Raw genomic sequence first — 24,246 nt, forward strand, 5'->3', positions numbered from 1 at the left:
CACTGGACAGGTGGGGTGAGGACATCGCGGGCTCCCCGGACAGTGTCCTTTATATTAAAAGTCAACAGCTGCAGTATTTGTAGCTGCTGACTTATAATTTTGCGTGGGGTAGGCGGACCTCCACTTTAAAAAGGAGGTGGAGATCTACCTGAACAACATTAGAGAAATCAAAGCTCACCGGGTACAGTGTTGCCTTCTCACACCTGTTTTCACCTTCTAATTGCTGTACTACTGTGTCGCAATCGCATGCATTGCACAGCAATCAATCAGGTAATCGCCATATCACCTCCTCACCACCTGTCAAACACACTGGAATCGCTTTTCAGAGGAGCAGCAGTGCTTGCCCTTAGTTGCATTCGGCAGCAGCACCCCTTAGGGCTCGTTCACACATAAAGTTGAGGGGGTGGGGTGGTAAAAACCCGCGGTTGAGTTGTGCCCCCCCAATCCCTACTCCCTTTAGCTGCTGAGGCAGCAGCCAAAAAAGATACACATTCTGCGGCAGGAATTATGCCCCTTGTTGCTTTTGGTAGGCGCTACCACCTGCCAAGTATATAGAGCCACTATGCATGTGCCCCGCAGCTGTATGCGTCCAAGCGGGTGGTGAAAAAGCAACACAATGCTGGCTGCAGTAATCTCTTGTTTGCTGTACTGCACAAGGTTGAAGGGCACTTGCAGAGCGGCCTCATTCATTTGAATGGGTCATGCTTGGCAGGTGCTACACCCAGCAACCATGACACGGCCTATAAATCCTGTTGCGGCTGTGACATGTGTACACCACTGCAGCTAAAGGGGGTGCGGTTGAGGCGAAGGTGAAAAAAAAACCCAAAAAACTTCTTAACTATGGGGTTTACCAACCCCCCCCCCCAAACTGCAAATGTAAATTAAACCCGACTGTGCTGTGGTTTACCTGCACCGCGGATGCAGCGCATGTGCGACTTTCCTGGGTTAGCTGCGCTTTGCCATTGACTTCTATTATATCCTGCAGGTGTGCTGCACTTTCTGAAAGTGTACCAAAACTCCTACATTCAGAAAGTGCAGCAAACCCGCAGGATATAATAAAGTCTATGGATAAGAGCAGCAAACTCGCAGGAAATAATAGAAGTCTATGGGATAGTGATATCCACCTCGTGTGTATGAAGTATGAGGGTGGCAGCTCACCTCAAAATTTGCTTGTTAGCGCGTCTCTCCTCAGTTCTAGAGGTAGTACTGATCGTCTGCCGGTGTTCTTTCTGGTCACTTTCCTCCACAGATGCTCCCCGATTAGTTCACGAACAAATAGAAAAGCCTCCCATAGTGTAAAACCTAAATTTATTGTATAAAAGCTACACTGTAACACTCACAGTTTGAGATCAAAACAAACAGGAGATTTCCAATACAGTATAAGGTCTCCGGTCCGGCCGTGACTTGGAGATCAAACTTCACCCAACTCCCTCCTACGCGTTTCGTCACAGAACACGTGACTTCATCAGGGATAAGGACTATGAGAATGCAGATCAAAACTTTGAGGTGAGCCGCCACCCTCATTCCAAAAAAAAAAAAAAAAAAAAAAAAAGGGAAGAGGGTTTACAACCTCTTTAACTAACAAACATGTCATACCTCCACTGTGCAGTTAGTTTTGCACAGTGGCCCCCGATCCCTGACTTCTGGGGTCCCCCGCGGCGCTGGTAGCTTCTCCCCGCATCGAGTGTCCACGTTGGAGAAGGCTCTTGTAAGGTGGACACCCGTGCGGGCGCGCTCCCAAGTCCTGCATCTGTATACGTTCAGGATTTGATTGACAGCAGCGGGAGCAAATGGCTACGCTGCTATCAATCTATCCAATCAAGAGTCGAGACAACGGGCAGAGAGGAAGAGCGCATCTCCGCTGAGGGAACAAAGGGGCTCAGGTGAGTAAAAAGGGGGGGGGGCTAGGGGGCCGGTCACTGTCAGAAGTTTTTTTTCTCCTTAATGCATAGGGTGCACGAGGGTTTACAACCCCTTTAATACACAGGAGTTATCATAAAAAGGAAAAAGCACTGAAAGAAGTTATTTTTGCATGTATTTTTAGCCGTCTTCTGGGACTTTTCACCTACAGTATGTTGGAACTACCTAGTTCACCATCTCAGTGGAACAGCTTGAATTGACTTTTTGCACTTTATTTATTTTTAGATGCATGTCAAATATTTATTTTTATAAAGGAACTTATATGTTATGTGTATTTTGATGCACCTTGCTTTCTGTTTTCATGATAGAAGGATTTTGAGTTATAAACTCACGGGAACTGTTTTACACACTAAATAGCTTTTTGTTATCTTTTGGATTTCACACTGGAAGCTAAGCGCCACATCCTATCTTTTCATTTATGCATGTTAGATTGTGCAAGCTCCCTCCCAAAGTACGCAGATATAGTCCAGTGATGTCATACCCCTCCCCCCCCTGCTTGATTTGGTCTCATCACCATTTTGAAGGAAACTTTGGAGAGAGAGAGTGTGTAGTCTTTGTAGTATAGTCAGTTGGTGTGACTGCAGTCTCCCAAATAAATATCCGGCTGGCCACTTCCCGTTCTGTGTGAAAGATTCTGCACCATCTTCCCATTTCCCGCTCTGTGAGAGAGGTTCTGCACCAACAACTCACTTCCTGCCCTGTGTGAGAGGTTCTGCACCAGCAGTCCACTTCCAGCTGTGTTTGAGGTTCTGAACTGGCTGCCCACTTCCCTCTCCTTGTGGGAAGTTCTGGACTGGCTGCACACTTCCCTCTCTGTGTGAGAGGTTCTACACCGGCTGCGCACTTCCCGCTCTGTGTGAGAGGTTCTGCACCAGCTGCGCACTAACCGCTCTGCGTGAGAGGTTCTGCATCGGCTGCGCACTAACCGCTCTGCGTGAGAGGTTCTGCACCGGCTGCGCACTTCCCGCTCTACATGAGAGGTTCTGCACCAGCTGCGCACTTCCCGCTCTGTGTGAGAGGTTCTGCACCGGCTGCGCACTAACCGCTCTGCGTGAGAGGTTCTGCACCGGCTGCGCACTAACCGCTCTGTGTGAGAGGTTCTGCACCAGCTGCGCACTTCCCGCTCTGTGTGAGAGGTTCTGCACCAGCAGTCCACTTCCAGCTGTGTTTGAGGTTCTGAACTGGCTGCCCACTTCCCGCTCTGTGGGAAGTTCTGCACTGGCTGCACACCTTCCGGTCTCTGTGAGAGGTTCTGCCCCGGATGACCACTTCCTGCTGTTAGAGGTTCTGCACCTGCTAGATCATTCAGCATGCTGCCGACTGACTCTACAGCAAAAGAAGGAGTCCCCCCCCTTCCACCCCAGAGGACACCCCCGAGTCCCCCCCTCCATCCCGGAGGACAACCCCTGCGTCCCCCGCAGCTCCACCCCACCAGCTGTCTGACAAGTGCCAAGTCCAGCAGCTCTCCAGTCACACAAAGCTCCCCACCCCCCCACCCTACCAACACCCCACCAACACCCCGGTTCTTCCATGTAGCAGCAAAGGAAGTACCGTGCATGTACTTATATATATATATAAGTAAAAAGTCTTACACAGCAACTAAAGAAACAAACACTATTTAAAATTATTATTTATTATTAGACATTAAATCAAAAAAAAAAAAAAAAAAGAGTCCAAAATTGCTAAGTGTTCCTTTAAAGACTTACCATCCCACCAGCCTCAGGCGATGTATAACCAGAGAAGAGGGCCACCATTGCAGCTGGAAGGACAGGCATGGCCCTGACCCGGGCACATTTCTCACAGTCAGGATTAGGAGGCCAGAAAAGGAACATTTTCCATAAAGGTGCTAATAAACATTCCAAAGAACAGAACCGTATAAAATAATTATTTGCGGAACAGAGGGAAGATATTTTCCTACACACAACCAACTTCCTGTCTAGTAATCCCACACACACACTAACACTGACAACTCTGGCATTTGCTGCCTCCTTTAAAGGGCATGTACACCCTAACAAGATATTTCTCTTATTTGGTCCCTTTTTTTCTTCTTTTAAATATGCAACTGGAAGGGTTCTATCTGTGCAAAAATAAAAAAAATACCCGCTGATCCTGCCAGAAATTCAGAGTGGACGAGTTCATTCTCAAGCAGCGTTGTCAGCCCTGTCCATACCTCCTATGTGACTTACAATACGCCTTCCCCTAATAGTGATGAGCAGGGGTTGGACTCTGTGATCCTAGGGTGACAATGCTGCTCCTCCATAGATACAGTACAGTGACTGAGCGTTGTCACCCTAGGACCCTGGCAAGATTATCGGGTAAAAATAAAAAAGTAAAAATTCCGGAAAAAAAAAAGAAAACTAACTTAGTAACATCTCAGAACTTGTAAGCTGCAGTATAACATTTTTGGTTCTTATGTTTGACTTTACCTCAGCCAACGTACAGTAAGGTTCCATTCACACCTGGGCGACTTGTCATGGCACCCGTTCAGATCTGTGCGACTTTGAAAAGGTGCCTGTACTTTGATGCGACTTTGTGCCAGAGTGTAAATGTCGGATCATAGTTGCACTGGAAATCGTAAAACTTTGGAGTCGCACAAGTGTAAAAGGAGCCTAGAAGTATTACAAAATAGCATTTATGTATTCACCGTAAAATCCTTTTCTTGGAAACCACATACCGTTGGGTCATGTTGTTGTCTACAGGAGAGACGTTAGCAAATAATAAAAAGGGTAAGTTGGCCTAGGTAGCCCCCCCTCCTACTGCCAGCATGCCCCAGTTTTGCAGCAAAGCAGTACTTAGAGCATAGAGGGGTGGGATTTGTGTGCCTTAATGGCAGGGGGTCTCAAACTGGCAGCCCTCCAGCTGTTGGGAAACTACAGGTCTCATGCAGCATTGCAAGGCTGACAGTTACAAGGATGACTCCCACAGGCAGAGGCATGATGGGAATTGTAGTTTTGCAACAGCTGGAGGGCTGCCAGTTTAAGACCCCTGCTTTTACGGTGAGTGCAACAATCCTAAATTTGTTTCTCCTCCCTTGAAGGGACACTATGGGGTTTTATTTGCCAAAACTGCAAAATCTGGTGCAGCTGTGCATGGTAGCCAATTAGATTCAAACTTCAGCTTGTTCAATTAAGCTTTGACAAAAAAAATAAATAAAAAACTGGAAGCTGATTGGTTTCTATGCAGAGCTGCACCAGATTTTGCACTCTCCAGTTTTAGTAAATCAACCCCCAAGACGTCTCACGGTAGGAATGTGCAAAACAAAAAGCGAACACTAACAGGCCCAACATAAATAAAATGAAAACTGGTGAACATCTGCAGCTCAAGGGCCACCTGAAGGACCAGAGTATATAAAGCTGGGAATGGATGAGGCTGCAAAGTCCATCTGGTAACAAGAACGTGAAACAAAAGCAGGTGGTAACCTAGGAAGGGGAACCAATGCCTAATCCTGGAGAAAACTAACAAATATTTAGTGGGGAATAGTTGCCGGGAGTAATAACCCCGATCCATAGACCAAAAGCTTGGAAGCTGGTCTACCGGGATCCATCCCGAAGGGTGGAACGAAAACGAATTCCCTACCGGGGCCATCTGGAGCAGCCATTCTCAACTAGAGATTCCTAGAACTCTAGGGTTCCTCAAGAGGTTACTTGGGTTGTGAATAAGTCACCCTACCACTTGATGGTGACTGCATAGGTCCAGGGCCAACGCCACTTGGCAATGCAACAACAATGATCTTATTTATCTGTCAGTATGGGTGACATTCTGCCTACTGGCCACCAACGAATGGGGCATTTTTTTTCCCATTTGACCGCAATGAAATGGTTTTGGGAGACCTCAAAATTATTTTAGGGGTTCCTCTGTGGCTAAAAAGGTTGATCTAGAAAACAGAAACCTGAAGTCAATACGGACGGAAATAAAAATGGCTAGAATATATTGGTTAGACCTTTCCCAGCAGAAGTGAAGAAAAAAGACATCCATACATCCAGGGTACTAGCAATGAACGGAGGCATGCTGGGTAGTGGGAGGGGTCATACTGGTCTGACCAGTGTCCAATCCACCTGTAGGTGGTAGTATAACCCAAAGATGATATCCTTCCTGCGTCCCTCAAATGGATGAGGAAGAAAAGACAATGCCTTAGTTTCTGGCTATGAAACCTTGGCCAATATTGGAGGCCAATTTCTAAAGAATGGCCATCTGCTTTTTGGCTTATTGTAGTACTACTATTGCTACCGAAGTTTTTTTTTTTTTTATTCAGTTTTATCAAAGTTAATTTTTATTTTTCCAAAATGAAAGTTTGATATGTAAGATTGCAACGTCAAAGTGAAGTGAACAATAAAATGATGAAAAGATGAAAAATTGGTAGAAAGGTTGACAACTCCAAAATGGTACCTCTCCAGATGGCCTCCACACAGCAACCAGTGCAGGCGCTGGGCCCTCTGTGATCCGTCTTCTCCTCACAAAACAATTGCTTTAATCGCTTTGATTTAAAACAATCGCTTTAATAAGCTTTGACACGATTACAGAGTCCTCTCAGCCCCCACCAGATGAAGCTCCTCCCCCAAATCGTTTCACCCTCAATCTGGACTACGACTAGATGGGGGAGAAACGAGTCAGTGGAGGAGTCTGGTGGGGTGAAGATGTCGGATTGATCTAGTGGTGGTGTCGAAGCTTTTTGCAGTGAAGCACAGAAAAAAAATACAGCAGTATGCAGCTTAGCTCAGGGGTCTCCAAACTTCCTAAAAAAAAGGGCCAGTTTCCTGCCTTTCACACTTTAGGAGGACCGGACTGTGGCCAATGGGAGGAGAAAATGCCCCAGCATCGATGGAGTCCACAATGTCTCAGGTTTGGTGGTCAGCGGGATATAAAAAATGTGGTCAGGAGGAGGAAAAATGCCCCATAATATTCGTTGCAGGAACAGTGCACCATTGTTGGTGTCAGTGGGAAGAATGATGCCCCATAATTGATATCATTTGGGCAACACAGTGGTGTAGTGGGTAGCACTCTTGCCTAGCAGTAAAAAGGGTCGCTGGTTTGAATCTCAACCACGACACTACCTGCCTGGAGTTTGCATGTTCTCCCTGTGCCTGCGTGGGTTTCCTCCGGGTATTCCAGTTTCCTCCCACACTCCAAAGACATGCTTCTGTTCAAAAAATTGGCCCTAGTGTATGAATGTGAGTTGGGGACCTTGGATTGTGGGCTCCTTGAGGGTAGGGACCGATGTGGGTGTACGATGTATGTGTGGAGTGCTGCGTGAATTGGCGGCGCTATATGGGTACCTTAAATAAATAGGGATGATTGTAGACACGCACCCACACTCACTCGGTTGAACTGGATGAACTTTATTCAACCTTACTAACTATGTAACTATATCAGTGGGAGGAATTGTGCCCCATTGTTGGTGTCAATGGGAAGAATAGTGCCCCATCATTAATATCAGTGGGAGGAATAGTGCCCCACTGTTGGTGTCAGTGAAAGCAATGGTGCCTCATTGTTGAGAACAGTGGGAGAAAGATTGCCTCAAGGGCCAGACAAAGGCAAGAAAAGGGCCACATCCAGCCCTTGGGTCGCAGTTTGGAGACCACTGGCCTAGACTGGCCAGACTGGAGACCACTGGCCTAGACTATTACAACAAAGTGGATCTGGTCTGCCTTACAGCTTGTGAAGATAGGTGAATGCACCGAGCTTTCAGCATCAGTCTGAGCTGCTTCTGACCTGCACCAATCTCTGAGCTGCCTTTGTACTTCCCCCTGACTTGTATAGGGACAAAAACTGCTCTGAAGCCTATGTCAAGGAGCTCTTAGGGCAACCTGTGGCCCTCCAGCTGTTGCGGAACTACAATTCCCATCATGCCTCTGCTTTTGTCATGCTTGTAATGGTCAGCCTTGCAATGCCTTATGGGACTTGATGTTTTGCAACAACTGGAGGGCCACAGGTTAAGCACCCATGCCTTAGGGCAGTGGTCTCCAAACCGGGATGTGGCCCTTTGCTTGCCGTTATCCAGCTCTTGGGGCACTATTCCATCCACTGACACCAACAGTGGGGCATAATTCCTCCTACTGACCCCAATGAGGGGGCACAGTTCCTTCCACTGGCACCAACAATGGGGCATAATTCCTTCCATTGACACCAAAGGTGGGGCAACTAGTCCTCCCACTGACGCCAAAGAAAAAACATCTTCTCCTCCCACTGTCCCACTGACACCGTCTGTGGGCCCCCCCCCCCAAACCTGAAGGACCATAAACTGGCCCTTTGGTTAGAAAGTTTAGAGACCCCTGCCTTAAGGTGATGGAAATTTCCAGAGAAATTATGTTATTTAGAACTTTCAGAAATACAGTTAAAAATTGCCTAGTTTCCAGACACATCCACCACGATTCATATTTCCCATAAAAAAGACCTCTGATAGGCCCCAGAGTTATGTCTTAAGCAGCTCTTTTACATAACAATTTCTTCAAGTCACGTGCTCATTTAAAGCCCAACTCCACCCAAAATGTTTTGTCTTGGGCAGAATAAAGAAAGGGGTCAAAAGGTCAGATTTAAAATTTTAGTCTGTACGTGTTTCTGTTAGACAGGAAGTGATGGGAAATCTCTCCAACAGGTAGACAAATACATTTATTAGAGTGGGGGAGGGTTACACCTAACAAACATTTAAAAATGGTCTTGGCCGCCTTGTACTAGTGACAACTGCCCCCCTTATCCTGGTATCACTGATACAGGAACTTTGGGAAAATCTCAGTGGGGGTCACAGACAAACATAGAACATAGATATCTAACATAATATAGAACATAAATTAAAAAAAAAAAAAAAAATCAGCATTTTTGGAATGATGCTTGACTTCATCCAAAACAAAGCATTTGTATGGAGTTAGGTTTTATGGGCTCGGTCACACCAGGTGCAGATCCGAAATGCATGCAAAAATCACGTTTTCCTGCACTGCTGGCCTTTTGCAGACACCTGAGTATGCAATTAATTCTGAATGGCATCCCCACGCATCTAGCAAGCACGTTTGCACCCACCAAAACACATGGCACCGCAATTTTAAAGTCGTGCCAGCACCTTTTTTTTTTTGCATATTTCTCATGATAGGGCAGCCCATTGAAATTAATGAGCCGCCCTAAAATGTGACACGTGGGAATGAGGCTTAAGTGTTATATATATATATATATATATAAGCAGCTGATGAGCGTTTCCTTAGAAATTAACCTGTCCACCATTTTAAAATCCTTCCACAATACTCCGCTATCACTCTTAACCCTTTTTCTGACCAAAAGGCAGCTCTTGGTCTGGCAGGTCATGTGACCACTACGACAGTGGTCACATGATCACCGATCCTTCCCACCACCCAGGTGTTCCAAACTGTTTAAAGGGACACCATAGCGGGCAGGTAGGGGATAATTAGAGCTGTTTAGATGCCCTTCTCAGATTGTTTTTTTTTTTTTTTTAACTTCTGGGACCTGGCCAGGGCTCAACAAATCCCAGGTCGTCATGGCGACTAGAAATTGCATCCTGGCGCCTGGGCTTTTGTCAGCCTATTCACTGTTGCAGGGATGAACAATTTGTATCGCACGACACATGCAGTTTCGGGTAGGTAGTTTTTTTTCTTAATGTGGCCATGGTGGAAGCATTCGTGCGGCTTCTCTGCTGCCCAATTGCTTCCATATGCTAGGCTTGCCCATCTGCAGGCCTGGGACTGGCATAGGGTGTTCCTGACCCGGAAGCGACGTCACCCGTTGCCAGTTTCCCCCAGCCAGCATGGGGATCTGCATTGCATTACATGTAGTGAGCCCAGAGGAGACATTGGGAGGAGACATTTTAGACCAGGGGTCTCAAACTGGCAGCCCTCCAGCTGTCACAAAACTACAGATCCCATGAGGCATTGCAAGGCTGACAGTTACAAGCATGACTCCCGTAGGCAGAGGCATGGTGGGACTTGTAGTTCCGCAACAGCTGAAGGGCCACCAGTTTGAGACCCCTGTTTTAGACCCTGCATGTCTCATTAAAGAGAACCGGTCACCAAAAAATCATCACATTGGGGACTTTTTGACCCTACGTGATAAGAAAAAAAAAAAATTATAAAAATAAAAGCTACACCCAAGCACAACCCCCAAGAAATTTTTTTTGAGGCCCCCACCCTTACATATGCGCATGTACAAACATAAAACGCATGTGTTGGGGTGCCTACGCATGAAAATGTTGATTGTGATACATGTTACAAGGGCAGTCCTATTGATCAGTGTGGCTTAGCCATCACATTAGGGAAGGTCAGACCCGGTAACAGATTGAAACTAAACCTGAGAGGGGCACATAAGCAGATAATAAAAAGGCACTAACAGGCGTCTTGTGGAGTCTTATATAGCAAGTTTAAACAGTACAAATTCACGATTTAAAAAAAAAAAAAAAAAAAATGGACCAGGCATTGGTCCAAATCAGAACACTTTCCTTCTCAGTAACGAAAATGCTTTGCAACCACTTTGTATTGAGCCATTTGAACCAATACAAAAATACAAGACCATCAAAAAGGGCATGCGGTAGAGACCCCTTTGGCTATAGGTCTAATAGACATCACAAGGTCAGAAGATGAGGTCTATTCTCTTAAAAACACATAGGCCATGTGCCAATGGGCCACCGATACCCCCCCTTTAACCCTTCTGCCATCTTCCACATACTACAACAACACTGCGAGCATTGGATGCTCAGACAGACACAACATTAAAACATCACAAACAATACACTAAACACTTAACATTCTTTTTTTTTGTCAAATTGCACAGTACAGTTTTAGAAACATTGCCACAAAGTGTTTATTCAAAGGCAAGGCCGGTAGGACACCTGCTTGACGTAGATCTTAGCGGGCGGACCTTCCTGACACAGCCTATTCTCCACACTTTTCTTGTTAGAAAACGGAGTGATCTGTATATTGCTGAAGGTTGCAAAGTCAGTTTTGGGTGGGCTCTTAGCTGGCGGATCTTCCTGACACGGCCTAGTCTCCACACTTTTTTGGTCAGAAAACTGAGTGATCTGTATATTGCTGAAGGTCGCCAAGTTAGTTTTGGGTGGGCTCTTAGCTGGCGGACCTTCCTGACACGGCCTAGTCCCCACACTTTTCTGGTCAAAAAACGGAGCGATCTGTATATTGCTGAAGGTCGCCAAGTTAGTTTTGGGTGGGCTCTTAGCTGGTGGACCTTCCTGACACGGCCTAGTCTCCACACTTTTCTGGTCTGAAAACGGAGCGATCTGTATATTGCTGAAGGTCGCCAAGTTAGTTTTGGGTGGGTTCCTAGCTGGCGGACCTTCCTGACACGGCCTAGTCTCCACACTTTTCTGGTCAGAAAACGAAGCGATCTGTATATTGCTGAAGGTCGCCAAGTTAGTTTTGGGTGGGCTCTTAGCTGGCTTATAGATGTGGGTTTTCTGGTGCAAAATGCAGTTGGCTTGTGACCTGAAGACCTTCCTACAATAGGCACATGGATATCGGCTCCCCTTCTCGGAAAGGTCGTGAGAATTGAGGTGCAGGAGGAGCAGCGATCTGGAGCTGAAGGTTTTGGTGCAGTGCTTACACATGAACGGCCTGTAGTTCTTGTGGTCACGTCTATGGAGGTATAATTTGACCAGTTTGCGGAAGACCTGTCCACACCGGTAGCACGTGAACCTGATCTGGTGAGACTTTCCGTGTCTTCTGAACGATTCCTGGTATCGAAACCGCTTTTTACATTTTTTGCACTTTATCCGTTTCCCTTTTTGAAATGGTTTAAATTCTACAGGATGTTCATTCCTGACTTTCAAAGTTTGTTCGCTGTCCTTGGCTGTATCCATGTTGACCTTTGGTGTGGAAGGAAAGCAGCTGAGGGGCGTTCCAGTGAACTCCTCCTCTTTCTGGGGCAATCCATGGAAGACAGTTGTTTCGGTTTCTCCAAGCTCCTCCTTGTTCTCTTCCGGGAGTGATGGTTGGTCCGGCTTTGATATTTGGGCTGCCTGAGGTAAATGAACTCTTACGTGTTTAAATAAAAAGGATAGCCTGCTGTAACCTTTCATGCAGACTTTACACTTGTATATCTGCTCCCCGGAGTGTTCACGGAGGTGGGCCATGAAATCTGGCCTATTGGTAAAGATCTTTCCACACACACTGCATCCGTAGGGCTTCCTGTGCCCCTTCAAGTGTATGTTAAGTTCAGCATACGACTGGACGATCTGCCCGCATATCAAACAGGAGTGCTTCTTCACTTTCTTGTGGTCCCGGCTGTGGATCTGTAGAAGGTTTTTGCTGGGGAAGACTTCTTGGCATTGTTCACAGGTGTATAAGGCGGCCTGCGGGGCTCCCAGTGGTGTCCCGAAGGCTATGATGTCCGGTAGCATCCCGGTAGCTATCGGCAAGGTGTCCGGTGGTGTCCTGGTGGCGCTCCGGCAGAAATCCAGGTGTATTCCGGTCAGTCCCTGGTGGGTCCTCATGTGTTTCCGTAGCACCAAGTCTTTGTCAAAGCTTTTTTCGCACAAAGGGCACTTGTAGAGGTGTTCTTGGAAATGTGACTTCTGGTGTAAAAGGAGGTACATTTGCAGGCGATAAGATTTTCCGCAGTCCTCACACACGAATGGCTTCTTTCGTTTTTGCTTCAGAATGTCACAGTAGCATCTTAAGATGCCATTACACTTGAGGCATTTTGGCTCTAGGCTGGAATCGCGTAACATTTTCTTCCTGAAAGAGGCAAGGCTGTTTTGCTCCTTTTGGTGCGACTCCGGAATGTTCTGGTTTGGAATGGGAGGTTCACAGCCTACAACAAAATGACAAAATGATTACAACGCTGCAAGATTGTGACATCATACAGATAAAGGCCAGGAAAAAGGACAAGTAAAAGGTCCACTTAAGGGGAAGATACTGTATTCTGGCAACTGTGACAGTGCTGTTGCCTGCCTTTGGGTTAAATTAGGCAAACATGACACAGGGTTCTCAGGGAGGCAGATTAAGGGGCTTCAGAGTATCTGTTTTGAACAGAGAAAATTGCCTTTTTAGTTTTCCCTGGATACTCCTTGATTAGGGTCTGGGGTTCAGAGGCCTCAAAGAGCTTTGGGATTGAGGAAGCCTCTTACCTATTGTCCAGGGTTAACGAGAGACCAACAAGCTTTATATTCTAGGGCCTGGTCATAGTTTAGGGCTACACCTGGAGGACAGGGGGTGCATTGTCCAGAAGAAAAGGCGTGGGCATGCTCCTGAAGCTGTCCATTAGTTATGAAGAAACACGCTGGACAGGGCTCCCAGTATCATCACTTCCAGTTTTCAGAGCACACACTGTTTCCTGGTTACTTGTGATTGCAATACAAGTCTATGTGAGGGCATTAGTATTTATTTGCTTCTGGCAACTGTGGGGTGCCCTGGCTTTGGGTTGAAATAGGCAAAAATGACAAAGTGTTCTCAAGTATGTAGATTGAGGGGCTTCAGAGTGTCTATTCTGGACAGAGAAAATTGCCTTTGTGGTTTTCTACAGATACTCCCAGGTTAGGGTCTGCAGTTCAGAGACTTTGAAGAGCTTTGGGATCAAAAAAGTCTCTAACCCAGTGTCCAGGTTTTACGAGATTCCAGCAGACTTTATAATCTAGGGCCTGGTCAAAGTTCAGGGATCCACCTGGAAGACAGGAGGTGCCCTGCCCAGAGGTCAGGGCCTGCTCCTGAAGAGTCGACATTCACCGGTTATGACGAAACATGTTGGGCAGGGCTCCCAGTGATGTCACTTTGGGTCTTTGGAGTGCACACCAAGCGGTGCTTCCTGGGTACTTGCGATTGTAATACAAGTCTATGTGAGGGCATAAAACGAGATTGCACTATGGTAGCTTTCCCCTTGATTTCTATGTCTGTTTTGAGTACGGGGGATTACAAATGAAAGATTTTGGCTGAACACATGTACATTGAATAAGTCCACACTATACCAGTTAAAAAGGAACTGGAGCATCAGGAGAGACCCACAAGTGGTGCAAAACCAGCGTTTGACTCTTATGCCAACACTAACAGTCATATACTTCTGGCGAGTGTGAGAAAATACAGGGACACATGGAGTGATCCTGGAAGCACAAGGAGTGCTGTCATGGATTTATTTATGAAAAAGTTTTGTGGAATTAAGCAATGAGCACTTTTTTTGTTTTGGTGCTGTGTAATAGTCTGAGGGACCAGCCAAAGGGCCCAAGCTTGAGGTCTGAGCAGCAATGGTGCGAGAGGAAGCCAGAAGGTTTAATGTAATTTTACTTTGGCGTTCGAAGTGATGGTGAAAACCCTTGTGAGGGCAACTTTTTTTTTTTTCCATTAGAACCTTTATTTCTTCTTTGAAATAAAAGTGGGCCAACAAGCCCTAAATTTTCTTGGCTGGACTGAACTCATTGGAAAGCACTACTTATACCTGAGTTATTCAATATACAATTTTATTTATTATATTTTATTATTTAAATAAAGCAAAAAAAAAAAACCCACCACGAAATTCCCTTTTTACCCACCTAAAGCTGCGATCATGTGACGCTCCAATTCCCAGTCTTGTAAACTCTTCTGTTTACAGAAGGTGGGGTCCTTCTTCAGGGTGTCCATGTCAATACCTGCGTAACATAGGATGGGTTAGAGGGCGGTTCTCCCTAGGCCCCTGCCATATACACAGCATCCATCCACTTAATGGAAATATGATCTGACAAATTAATGGTAACCCATCACCTATGTACAGTGGGGGAAAATAATTTGATACCCTGCAGATTGTGTAAGGTTGCCCACAAGAAATGGAGAGTCTATAATTTATCATATATGCGTATTTTGTATGGTAGAGACAGAATATCAACCAAAAATCCAGAAAAAAAACACGATACAAATGTTATAAATGGAGTTGCAGTTCAGTGAGTAAAATAAGTATTTGATCCCCTACCAACCAACAATAATTCTGCCCCCCACAGACTGGATACAGTAGGTGCTCATGTGGTACACAGATTGTCCTGTCAATGTAAGTAGGTGCTCCTAACGACAACTCGTTATGTGTATAAAAGACACCTGTCCACCAGAATCTCTTTCTTCCATTCCAACCTCACCATCATGGACAAGACCAAAGATCTGTCAGAGGACGTCAGGGACAAGATTGTAGACCTGCACAAGGCTGGAATGGACTACAAGACCATCAGCAAGAAGCTTGGTGAGAAGGAGACAACTTGGAAGAAATACAAAATAACCAATCGCCCTCGGTCTGGAGCTCCATGGAGGATTTCTCCTCTTAGGGTGAGGATGGTCATGAGAAAAGTGAGGGATCAGCCCAGAACTACACGGGAGGAGCTTGTGAATGATCTCAAGGCAGTTGGGACCACAGTCACCAAACGGACCATTGGTAACACAATACGCCGCCATGGTTTGAAATCCTGCAGCGCCTGCAAGGTCCCCCTCCTCAAGAAGGCACATGTACAGGTCCATCTAAAGTTGGCCAACATCTAAAATGATTCAGAGAAGGATTGGGAGAAAGTGCTGTGGTCAGATGAGACCAAAATTGAGCTCTTTGGCATTAACTCGACTCGCCATGTTTGGAGGAAGAACAATGCTGACTATGACCCTAAGCACACCATCCCTACAGTCACACACGGAGGTGGAAACATGATGATTTGGGCTTGTTTCTCTGATAAAGATACAGGCCAACTTTGTCGCATTGAGGGGCCAATGGACGGGACCACGTATTGTAAAATCTTGGATGAGAACCTTCTTCCCTCAGCCAGAACACTGAAGATGGGTCATGGATGGGTCTTCCAGCATGACAATGACCCAAAACATACCGCCAAGGCAACAAAGGAGTGGCTGAATTAGACGCACATTAAGGTCATGGATTGGCCTAGTCAGTCTCCAGACCATAATCCTATAGAAAATTTATGGAGGAAGCTGAAACTTCAAGCCGCCAAGCGACAGCCAAGAAACCTTCAGGATTTATAGAAGATCTGTAAAGAAGAGTGGACCAAAATCCCTCCTGAGATGTGTGCAAACCTGGTCACCAACTACAAGAAACGTCTGACCTCTGTGATTGCCAACAAGGGTTTCTCCACCAACTACTAGGTCATTGTTTGCTTGGAGAGCTAATACTTATTTTACTCACTGAACTGCCACTCCATTTATAACATTTATATCGTGTTTTTTCTGGATTTTTGGTTGATATTCTGTCTCTATCATATAAAATACACCTATGATAAAAATTATAGACCCTTCATTTCTTTGTAAGTGGGCAAACTTACACAATCTGCAGGGGAGGAAATCATTATTTCCCCCACTGTGTGAAGGTACCACCAACCGCAGCAGTGCCTGAACCAATATCTATCTGGGTTTCCTTACTGTGTGAATCTACAAAGTCTGTTCAGCCACTCAGGTCAAGTAGCACATTGCCCACCCAGTATTGGTAGACCAGTTCAGGTGCTGCCCTCTATATAAATCCCATGCTGGCTCTCTTCTCTTGGGCACTCTAGTGAGGAGTCCTCCCCAATGTATTAGTCAGTGAATGTAAAGTGAATCTAACATTCAACCCTACAGAGCTTCTTAAATTCTCACCGTTTACTTCAATTTCCGGAGATCCAGAGGTCCGTGATATCGCCTCACCAAGCCCATACGAAGCTTTATCTACATGAGAAAAACAGGGAAATTGACACTGAAAAGAAGGCAGGTGATATGTCTATAAAGAAGAGCTGAAGTACTTTTTATGTTACAGTGCCTTGAAAAAGTATTCGTACCCCCTTGACATTTTCCACATTTTGTCATGTTACAACCAAAAAACGTAAATGTATTTTATTGGGATTTTTTTTTTGTGATAGACCAACACAAAGTGGCACATAATTGTGAAGTGAAAGGAAAATGATTTTCAACATTTTTTTTTTTTAAAAATAAATATGTGAAAAGTCAATACTTTGTAGAACCCCCTTTCTCTGCAATTACAGCTGTAAGTCTTTTTGGGGATGTCTCTACCAGCTTTGCACATCTAGAGAGGGACATTTCTGCCCATTCTTCTTTGTAAAATATCTCAAGCTCTGTCAGATTGGATGGAGAGCGTCTGTGAACAGCAATTTTCAAGTCTTGGCTCAGATTCTCAATGTGATTTAGGTCTGGACTGTGACTGGGCCATTCTAACACATGAACATGCTTTGATCTAAACCATTCCATTGCAGCTCTGGCTATATGTTTCGGGTCGTTGTCCTGCTGGAAGGTGAACCTCCGCCCCAGTCTCAAATCTTTTGTAAACTCTAACAGGTTTTCTTCTAAGATTGTCCTGTATTTGTCTCCATCCATCTTCCCATCAACTCTGACCAGCTTCCCTGTCCCTGCTGAAGAAAACCATCCCCACCACATGATGCTGCCACCACCATGTTTCACGGTGGGGATGGTGTGTTCAGAGTGATGTGCAGTGTTAGTTTTCCCTCACACATAGCGTTTTGCTTTTAGACCAGAAAGTTGAGTTTTGGTCTCCTCTGACCAGATCACCTTCTTCCACATGTTTGCTGTGTCCTCCACATGGCTTCTCACAACCTGCAAACAGGACTTCTTATGACTTTCTTTCACCAATGTCTTTCTTCTTGTCACTCTTCCATAAAGGGCAGATTTGTGGAGAACACGACTAATAGTTGTCCTGTGGACAGATTCTCCCACCTGAGCTGTGGATCTCTGCAGCTCCTCCAGAGTTACCATGGACCTCTTGGCTCTTCTCTGATGAATGCTCTCCTTGCCTGGCCGGTCAGTTTAGGTGGACGGCCATGTCTTGGTAGGTTTGCAGTTGTGCAATACTCTTTCCATTTTCAGATGATGGATTGAACAGAGCTCTGTGAGATGTTCAAAGCTTGGGAGATTTTTTTATAACCTAACCCTGCTTTATATTTCTCCACAACGTTATCCCTGACCTGTCTGGTGTGTTCCTTGGCCTTCGTGATGCTGTTTGTTCACTAAGGTTCTCTAACAAACCTATGAGGGCTTCACAGAATAGCTGTATTTATACTGAGATTAAATTACACACAAGTGGACTCTATTTACTAATTAGGTGACTTCTGAAGGCAATTGGTTCCACTAGATTTTAGTTGGGGGTATCAGAGTAAAGGGGGCTGAATACAAATGCCCCCCCCCCCCCCCCACTTTTCACATATTTATTTGTATCATTTTCCTTCCACTTCACAATTATCTGCCAATGGTCTATCACATAAAATCCCAATAAAATACATTTAAGTTTTTGGTTGTAACATGACGAAATGTGGAAAATTAAGGGGTATGAATACTTTTTCAAGGCACTGTAGGAAAACTATGAGGGGGGAGCCATATTGGATAGTTATATATTCAGGCGATATGTTAGTATTACTGCAGACTCCAATGAGGCAAAGCGCTCACAATGCCCATGGCAGACAGAGAGCTTGTTATCTGAGCTGTCTGGGTTCAATTCACAGGAATAGAAAGGTTTTCTTTTTTATTCATGAAATATATTTTAATTTTATTTAATATAATGAAATTTGCTAATGCAGACAAGAGTAGCATTTATTTTTGTAAATCGTGCCTCTGGTTTGCAATACTTGGGACATTTCAGCCGTTTGTGTTTGGAATAATGTCATCATCATGTATATGAACGTTTTATTTCTATAAATATCGAACACTCATACATTTTGTTTTTATAAGTCCTAAAACATCTGATAGGAGTACTTGGAGAATACAGCGTAGTGACACCGCAGCCTCACAGTGCCGGGGTTCCGTTCAGTTTCAGACAAGGACAGCAGCCACCTTCAAACTCGCATTCTTCGATCATTTTTTTTCTACACGCCACTTTCAGGTGCAGTTTAGCTGGCTGGCCACTAGATGGCTCCCCATCTAGTTCCTAATAAAGTCCGGTATAGGAAAAGTTAGGCCCCTTGCCGAATGCCTAACTGTAAATGTACGTTATGTTTTTTTACATTAAATATCGGGGTTATGGCTGCAGCCAGATGCCATAACCCCGGTATCATTTTGTTCGTTAGGCGGCCGGCTTTAAGATAAAAGTAATCCCAGTGGGGAATTCGCTGCAAGATCACTTTTAGAAGTGGCAGGAGAAGTGCCACCTCCCCCCCTCTGCTTTCTGGGCTAACGTTACTAAAATCGGTAGCTCCGGAAACCATCCGGCGTCAGCAGGATTTTTCCATAGAGATAAGCGATGGCTAGATGGCCACTGCTTATCTCTATGCCCTCTGAGAACCGGAGTGATGTCAACATCAACTTATGGTTCTCGGGCCTTGTAAACGTGATTTTGTTTTTCCCCTTAAAGCGAAGTTCCGGCCAAAATATGACTTTTAAGGTAAATATACCCCTAGAATACTCATGCAATGTAACAAAGATATGCTGTAAACTATGCCCAGTATTCTATTTGTGCAGCATCGTTTTCTTACTTTGTGAAGTTCCTGCACAAGCGCGGCCATCTCCAGTGTGGGCATCTGAAGCCACGGTGTTCTCCTTCCTGGATTCCGTGCATGCTGGCTACCCAGCATGCACCTGCTGATCTAGCGCATGTGCAGTGCAATCTTGGTCAGCTTGCCACGCCAAGCTGACCAAGATTTTCCATAGACGCCAATGTTAAAGCGGTTGTATACCCGCACAAATAAATAAACCTGCAAGGCAAAGGCATAATGAGCTACTATGCACCGCATACTAGCCCATTATGAAATACATGCCTTAGAACAGGGGTCCTCAAACTACGGCCCGCGGGCCGAATCTGGCCCACCAGCGTTTTTTATCCGGCCCTCGGACTGCCCGTTTAACATCGCATCACTCCCCCTGCCCTCTGCTACTTTTATCACACAGGACGGGAAACATGACAGGTCTGGACAAAGGACCTTTTGTGTTAAGAAGCGGGTGATTGGTTACTAGGCATCAGGGTGGTCCCAGGAATCAATCACCTTTCACTTGCAAAGTCCCGCCCGTTGTCCGGACTTACCATGCTTTGTGTCTTGTGTGATACAGGTAACAGAGGGGAGTGGGAGTGCTGTGATATTATAGAAGGGGCGGCAGTGTAATATCGATGAGGGGAGTCTGTTATGGGGGCATCTATGAGGTAGTCTAATATGGGGGGGGGACTGTGATATGGGGGGATCTGTGATAGCGGAATCTGTTATGGGGGATCTGTGATGGGGGGACTGTGATATGGGGGAATCTGTTATGGGGGATCTGTGATGGGGGGGGACTGTGATATGGGGGGATCTGTGATGGGGGGGGACTGTGATATGGGGGGATCTGTGATGGGGGGGACTGTGATATGGGGAGATCTGTGATGGCGGAGTCTGTTATGGGGGAACTGTGATGGGGGAGTCTGTTATGGGGGGGGGGGGATCTGTGATGGGGGAGTCTGTTATAGGGGGATCTGTGATGTGGGATCTGTAATATGGGGGGGATCTGTGATGGGAGAGTCTGTTATGGGGGGGATCTGTGATATGGGGGGGACTGTGATATGAGGGGATCTGTGATGGGGGAGTCTGTTATGGGGGGATCTGTGATATGGGGGGGACTGATATGGGGGAGTCTGTTATGGGGGGGGCTCTGTGATATGGGGGTGAACTGTGATATGGGGAGATCTGTGATGGGGGGGGGGGTCTGTTATAGGGGGATCTGTGATGGCAGAGTCTGTTATGGGGGGATCTGTGATGGCGGAGTCTGTTATGGGGGATCTGTGATGGGGGAGTCTGTGATGGCGAAGTCTGTTATGGGGGTATCTGTGATGGGGGAAGTATGTGATATGGGGGAGTCTGTTATGGGGGGGGAGTCTTATAGGGGGAGTATGTTATGTGGGGCTTTGTGATGGAGAGGAGTTTGGGTTGGGGGGCTTTGTGATGGGGGGAATCTGTCGTGGGGGGGGGCTTTGTTATGGGGTGAGTCTGTGATGGGGAGGGGGGGTCTGTGATTGAGAGGGGTTCTGTAATGAGGGGAGTCTGTGAAATACTGATAAGTTCATATTGATTAAAATTGTTCTTTATTTTAAATATTGTACTGTTTGTTCCTGTTTTTTTTTTTTTTTTGCACTACAAATAAGATGTGTGCATAGGAATTAGTTCATATTTTTTTAAACTATAGTGCGGCCCCCCAACAGTCTGAGGACCGTGAACTGGCCCCCTGTTTAAAAAGTTTGAGGACCCCTGCCTTAGAACGAGGCTTCGGCATCTGATTCCGGTCACTGACGAGGGAGCTGACATGTTCCCCTTGGTGTGTCTTCCGGGTTCACAGCTCCGGTGCTTTGAGCGGCTGGAGCAGCGATGACGTCACTCCCGCGTATGTGCGTGGGAGCATTCTTTCCGGCAAGGTCCGGCAGCATCCGCCGGACCTTCACATCGCATACGCCGCTGACGTCAGGGGCTGCATGCAAAGTGAATATCTCCTAAAGGTTTAGGAGATATTCATTTTATTTACAGGTAAGCCTTATTATAGGCCTTCCTGTAGGTAAAAATGTACAAAAAGGGTATACAGTGCTACCTCGGATTGCGCCTAACGTGGTTAACGAGCGGTTCGCAATATGAGCACTGTATTTCTAAAAATCCTAACTCGGTTACTCGGTTTGTGAGTGTTGTCTAACAAAACGAGCAGGATTCAGGCCAAAGCGGTGTGCAGTACCGTTTTTGGCCTGATGTAGGGGGCGCCTCAGCCGATCGTCGCCGTTCGGAAATGCACGGAAAGGCCTGAGGAGAGTTCGGCTGACCTCGGAAAGGCTCGTGAACAGAGTCTTTCCACGGTTTGCCAAGGTCAGCCGAAGTGTGCTCGGGCCTTTTCGGCCATTTCCGGCGCCCCGCCTCTGGCCGCATGCGGTATTGCATCCCATTGAAGTCAATGCGGAACAAATTATTTTCGTTTCCATTGACTTCAATGGGAAAACTCACTTTGATATGCGAGTACTGGATTACGAGCATACTCCTGGAACGGATTATGCTCGTAATCCGAGGTTCCACTGTACAACTACTTTAAAATGTTACTGGAGCTGCGCCATGCCAAGCTGACCAAGAATCTCCATAGACGCCAATGTTAAATATTACGGGAGCAGCGCCATGCCAAGCTGACCAAGATCTCCCAGGAGCCAATGCAAAACCGGAAATGACGGCCATGGCTGCTAAAGGAGGAAGTGAAATTAGATATAGACTTAAATCAGGTAAGTGAACAGAAAAAAATTAAAAATTGTCAATTCATTTTAAGGATGCACATTAGGGCTGCATGGTGAGGAGTGAAAAATGTGGGTGGAACTCCGCTTTGACCACTGGCACCCAGACCATTTCTGACACTGCACTCCTACATGTAAAAATCTACTTTTTTTGCTAGAAAATTTAGAACCCCTAAACATTATATATATTTTTTTTAGCAGAGACCCTAGGGTTTCAAACTGGGGGCCCTTCAGCTGTTGCGAAACTACAAGTCCCATCATGCCTCTGCCTGTGGGAGTCATGCTTACATAGTTACATAGTAACTATGAGACCACCGCCTGTGGAAGGGAATTCCGCATCCTAACCGCTCTTACAGTAAAGAACCCTCTACATAGTTTAAGGTTAAACCTCTTTTCTTCTAATTTTAATGAGTGGCCACGAGTCTTGTTAAACTCCCTTCTGCGAAAACGTTTTATCCCAATTGTGGGGTCACCAGTCCGGTATTTGTAAATTGAAATCATATCCCCTCTCAAGCGTCTCTTCTCCAGAGAGAATAAGTTCAGAGCTCACAACCTTTCCTCATAACTAAGATCCTCCAGACCCTTTATTAGCTTTGTTGCCCTTCTTTGTACTCGCTCCATTTCCAGTACATCCTTCCTGAGGACTGGTGCCCAGAACTGGACCGCATACTCCAGGTGCGGCCGGACCAGAGTCTTGTAGAGCGGGAGAATTATCGTTTTATCTCTGGAGTTGATCCCCTTTTTAATGCCAATATTCTGTTTGCTTTGTTAGCAGCAGCTTGGCATTGCATGCCATTGCTGAGCCTGTCATATACTAGGACCCCCAGGTCCTTTTCCATCCTAGATTCCCCCAGAGGTTCTCCCCCCAGTGTATAGATTACATTCATATTTTTGCCACCCAAATGCATTATTTTACATTTTTCTACATTGAACCTCATTTGCCATGTAGTTGCCCCTCCCCCATTCATTTGTTCAGATCTTTTTGCAAGGTTTCCACATCCTGCAGAGAAGTTATTGCCCTGCTTAGCTTAGTATCGTCTGCAAATACAGAGATTGAACTGTTTATCCCATCCTCCAGATCGTTTATGAACAAATTAAATAGGATTGGTCCCAGCACAGAACCCTGGGGAACCCCACTACCCACCCCTGACCATTCTGAGTACTCCCCATTTATCACCACCCTCTGAACTCGCCCTTGTAGCCAGTTTTCAATCCATGTACTCACCCTATGGTCCATGCCAAAGGACCTTATTTTGTACAGTAAACGTTTATGGGGAACTGTGTCAAATGCTTTTGCAAAATCCAGATACACCACGTCTACGGGCCTTCCTTTATCTAGATGGCAACTCACCTCCTCATAGAAGGTTAATAGATTGGTTTGGCAAGAACGATTCTTCATGAATCCATGCTGATTACTGCTAATGATACCGTTCTCATTACTAAAATCTTCTATATAGTCCCTTATCCCCTCCAAGAGCTTGCATACTATTGATGTTAGGCTAAATGGTCCAATTCCCAGGGATGTATTTTGGGCCCTTTTTATATATTTGTGCTACATTGGCTTTTCTCCAATCAGCTAATACCATTCCAGTCAGTAGACTGTCTGTAAAAATTAGGAACAATGGTCTGGCAATTACTTGACTGTGTTCCCCAAGTACCCTTGGATGCAAGCCATCTGGTCCCGGTGATTTATTAATGTTAAGTTTCTCAAGTCTAATTCTAATTCCGTCCTCTGTTAACCATGTAGGTGCTTCCTGTGTTGTGTCATGAGGATAAACACTGCAGTTTTGGTTACTGAAGCCCCCCCCAATTCACTCGTGAAGACTGAGGAGAAGAATAAATTCAATACCTTCGCCATCTCCCCATCCTTTGTAACCAGATGTCCTTCCTCATTCTTTATGGGGCCAATATGGTCTGTCCTCCCTTTTTTACTGTTTATATACTTAAAGTGATTGTAAGGGCTTGTTTTTTTTTCTTTAAAATAACACACACATCATACCTTCACTGTGCAGCTCGTTTTGCACAGAGTGGCCCCGTACCTGTTCTTCTGGGGTCCCCCGACATCAGATAACCCCCTAGGAGAAGCGCTCTCTCGAAGGGGTTACATTGCGCACACGCCGCCGAAAGGTGCCAAATGTGGGGGGGTGCGGAGGGGACAAATGAGTGGAAGTGTTAAAAGGATGATTTCTGGTTGGGTTCAGAATGTTTGTACCT

General features: G+C 45.8%; 1 protein-coding gene across 4 annotated transcripts in view; it reads right to left on the bottom strand.

Annotated features, from left to right (window-relative positions):
• Positions 1-5,101: 5,101 nt before the first annotated feature.
• LOC141145657 (uncharacterized) overlaps positions 5,102-24,246 on the bottom strand; it is a 121,275-nt gene continuing 102,130 nt past the window's right edge. For all 4 annotated transcript variants that reach the window (XM_073632493.1, XM_073632494.1, XM_073632496.1 and 1 more), the window contains exons 4-6: positions 16,449-16,517; positions 14,390-14,485; positions 5,102-12,681 (exon numbers count right to left, since the gene is read on the bottom strand). In XM_073632493.1, the coding sequence (XP_073488594.1) occupies positions 10,721-12,681; positions 14,390-14,485; positions 16,449-16,517 (2,126 nt within the window). In that variant the 3' untranslated portion in view covers positions 5,102-10,720. The remainder of the gene's footprint in view (positions 12,682-14,389; positions 14,486-16,448; positions 16,518-24,246) is intronic.

Source organism: Aquarana catesbeiana, linkage group LG05 (assembly GCF_042186555.1).
Source record: "Aquarana catesbeiana isolate 2022-GZ linkage group LG05, ASM4218655v1, whole genome shotgun sequence".
NCBI classification, from domain to species: Eukaryota; Metazoa; Chordata; class Amphibia; order Anura; family Ranidae; genus Aquarana; species Aquarana catesbeiana.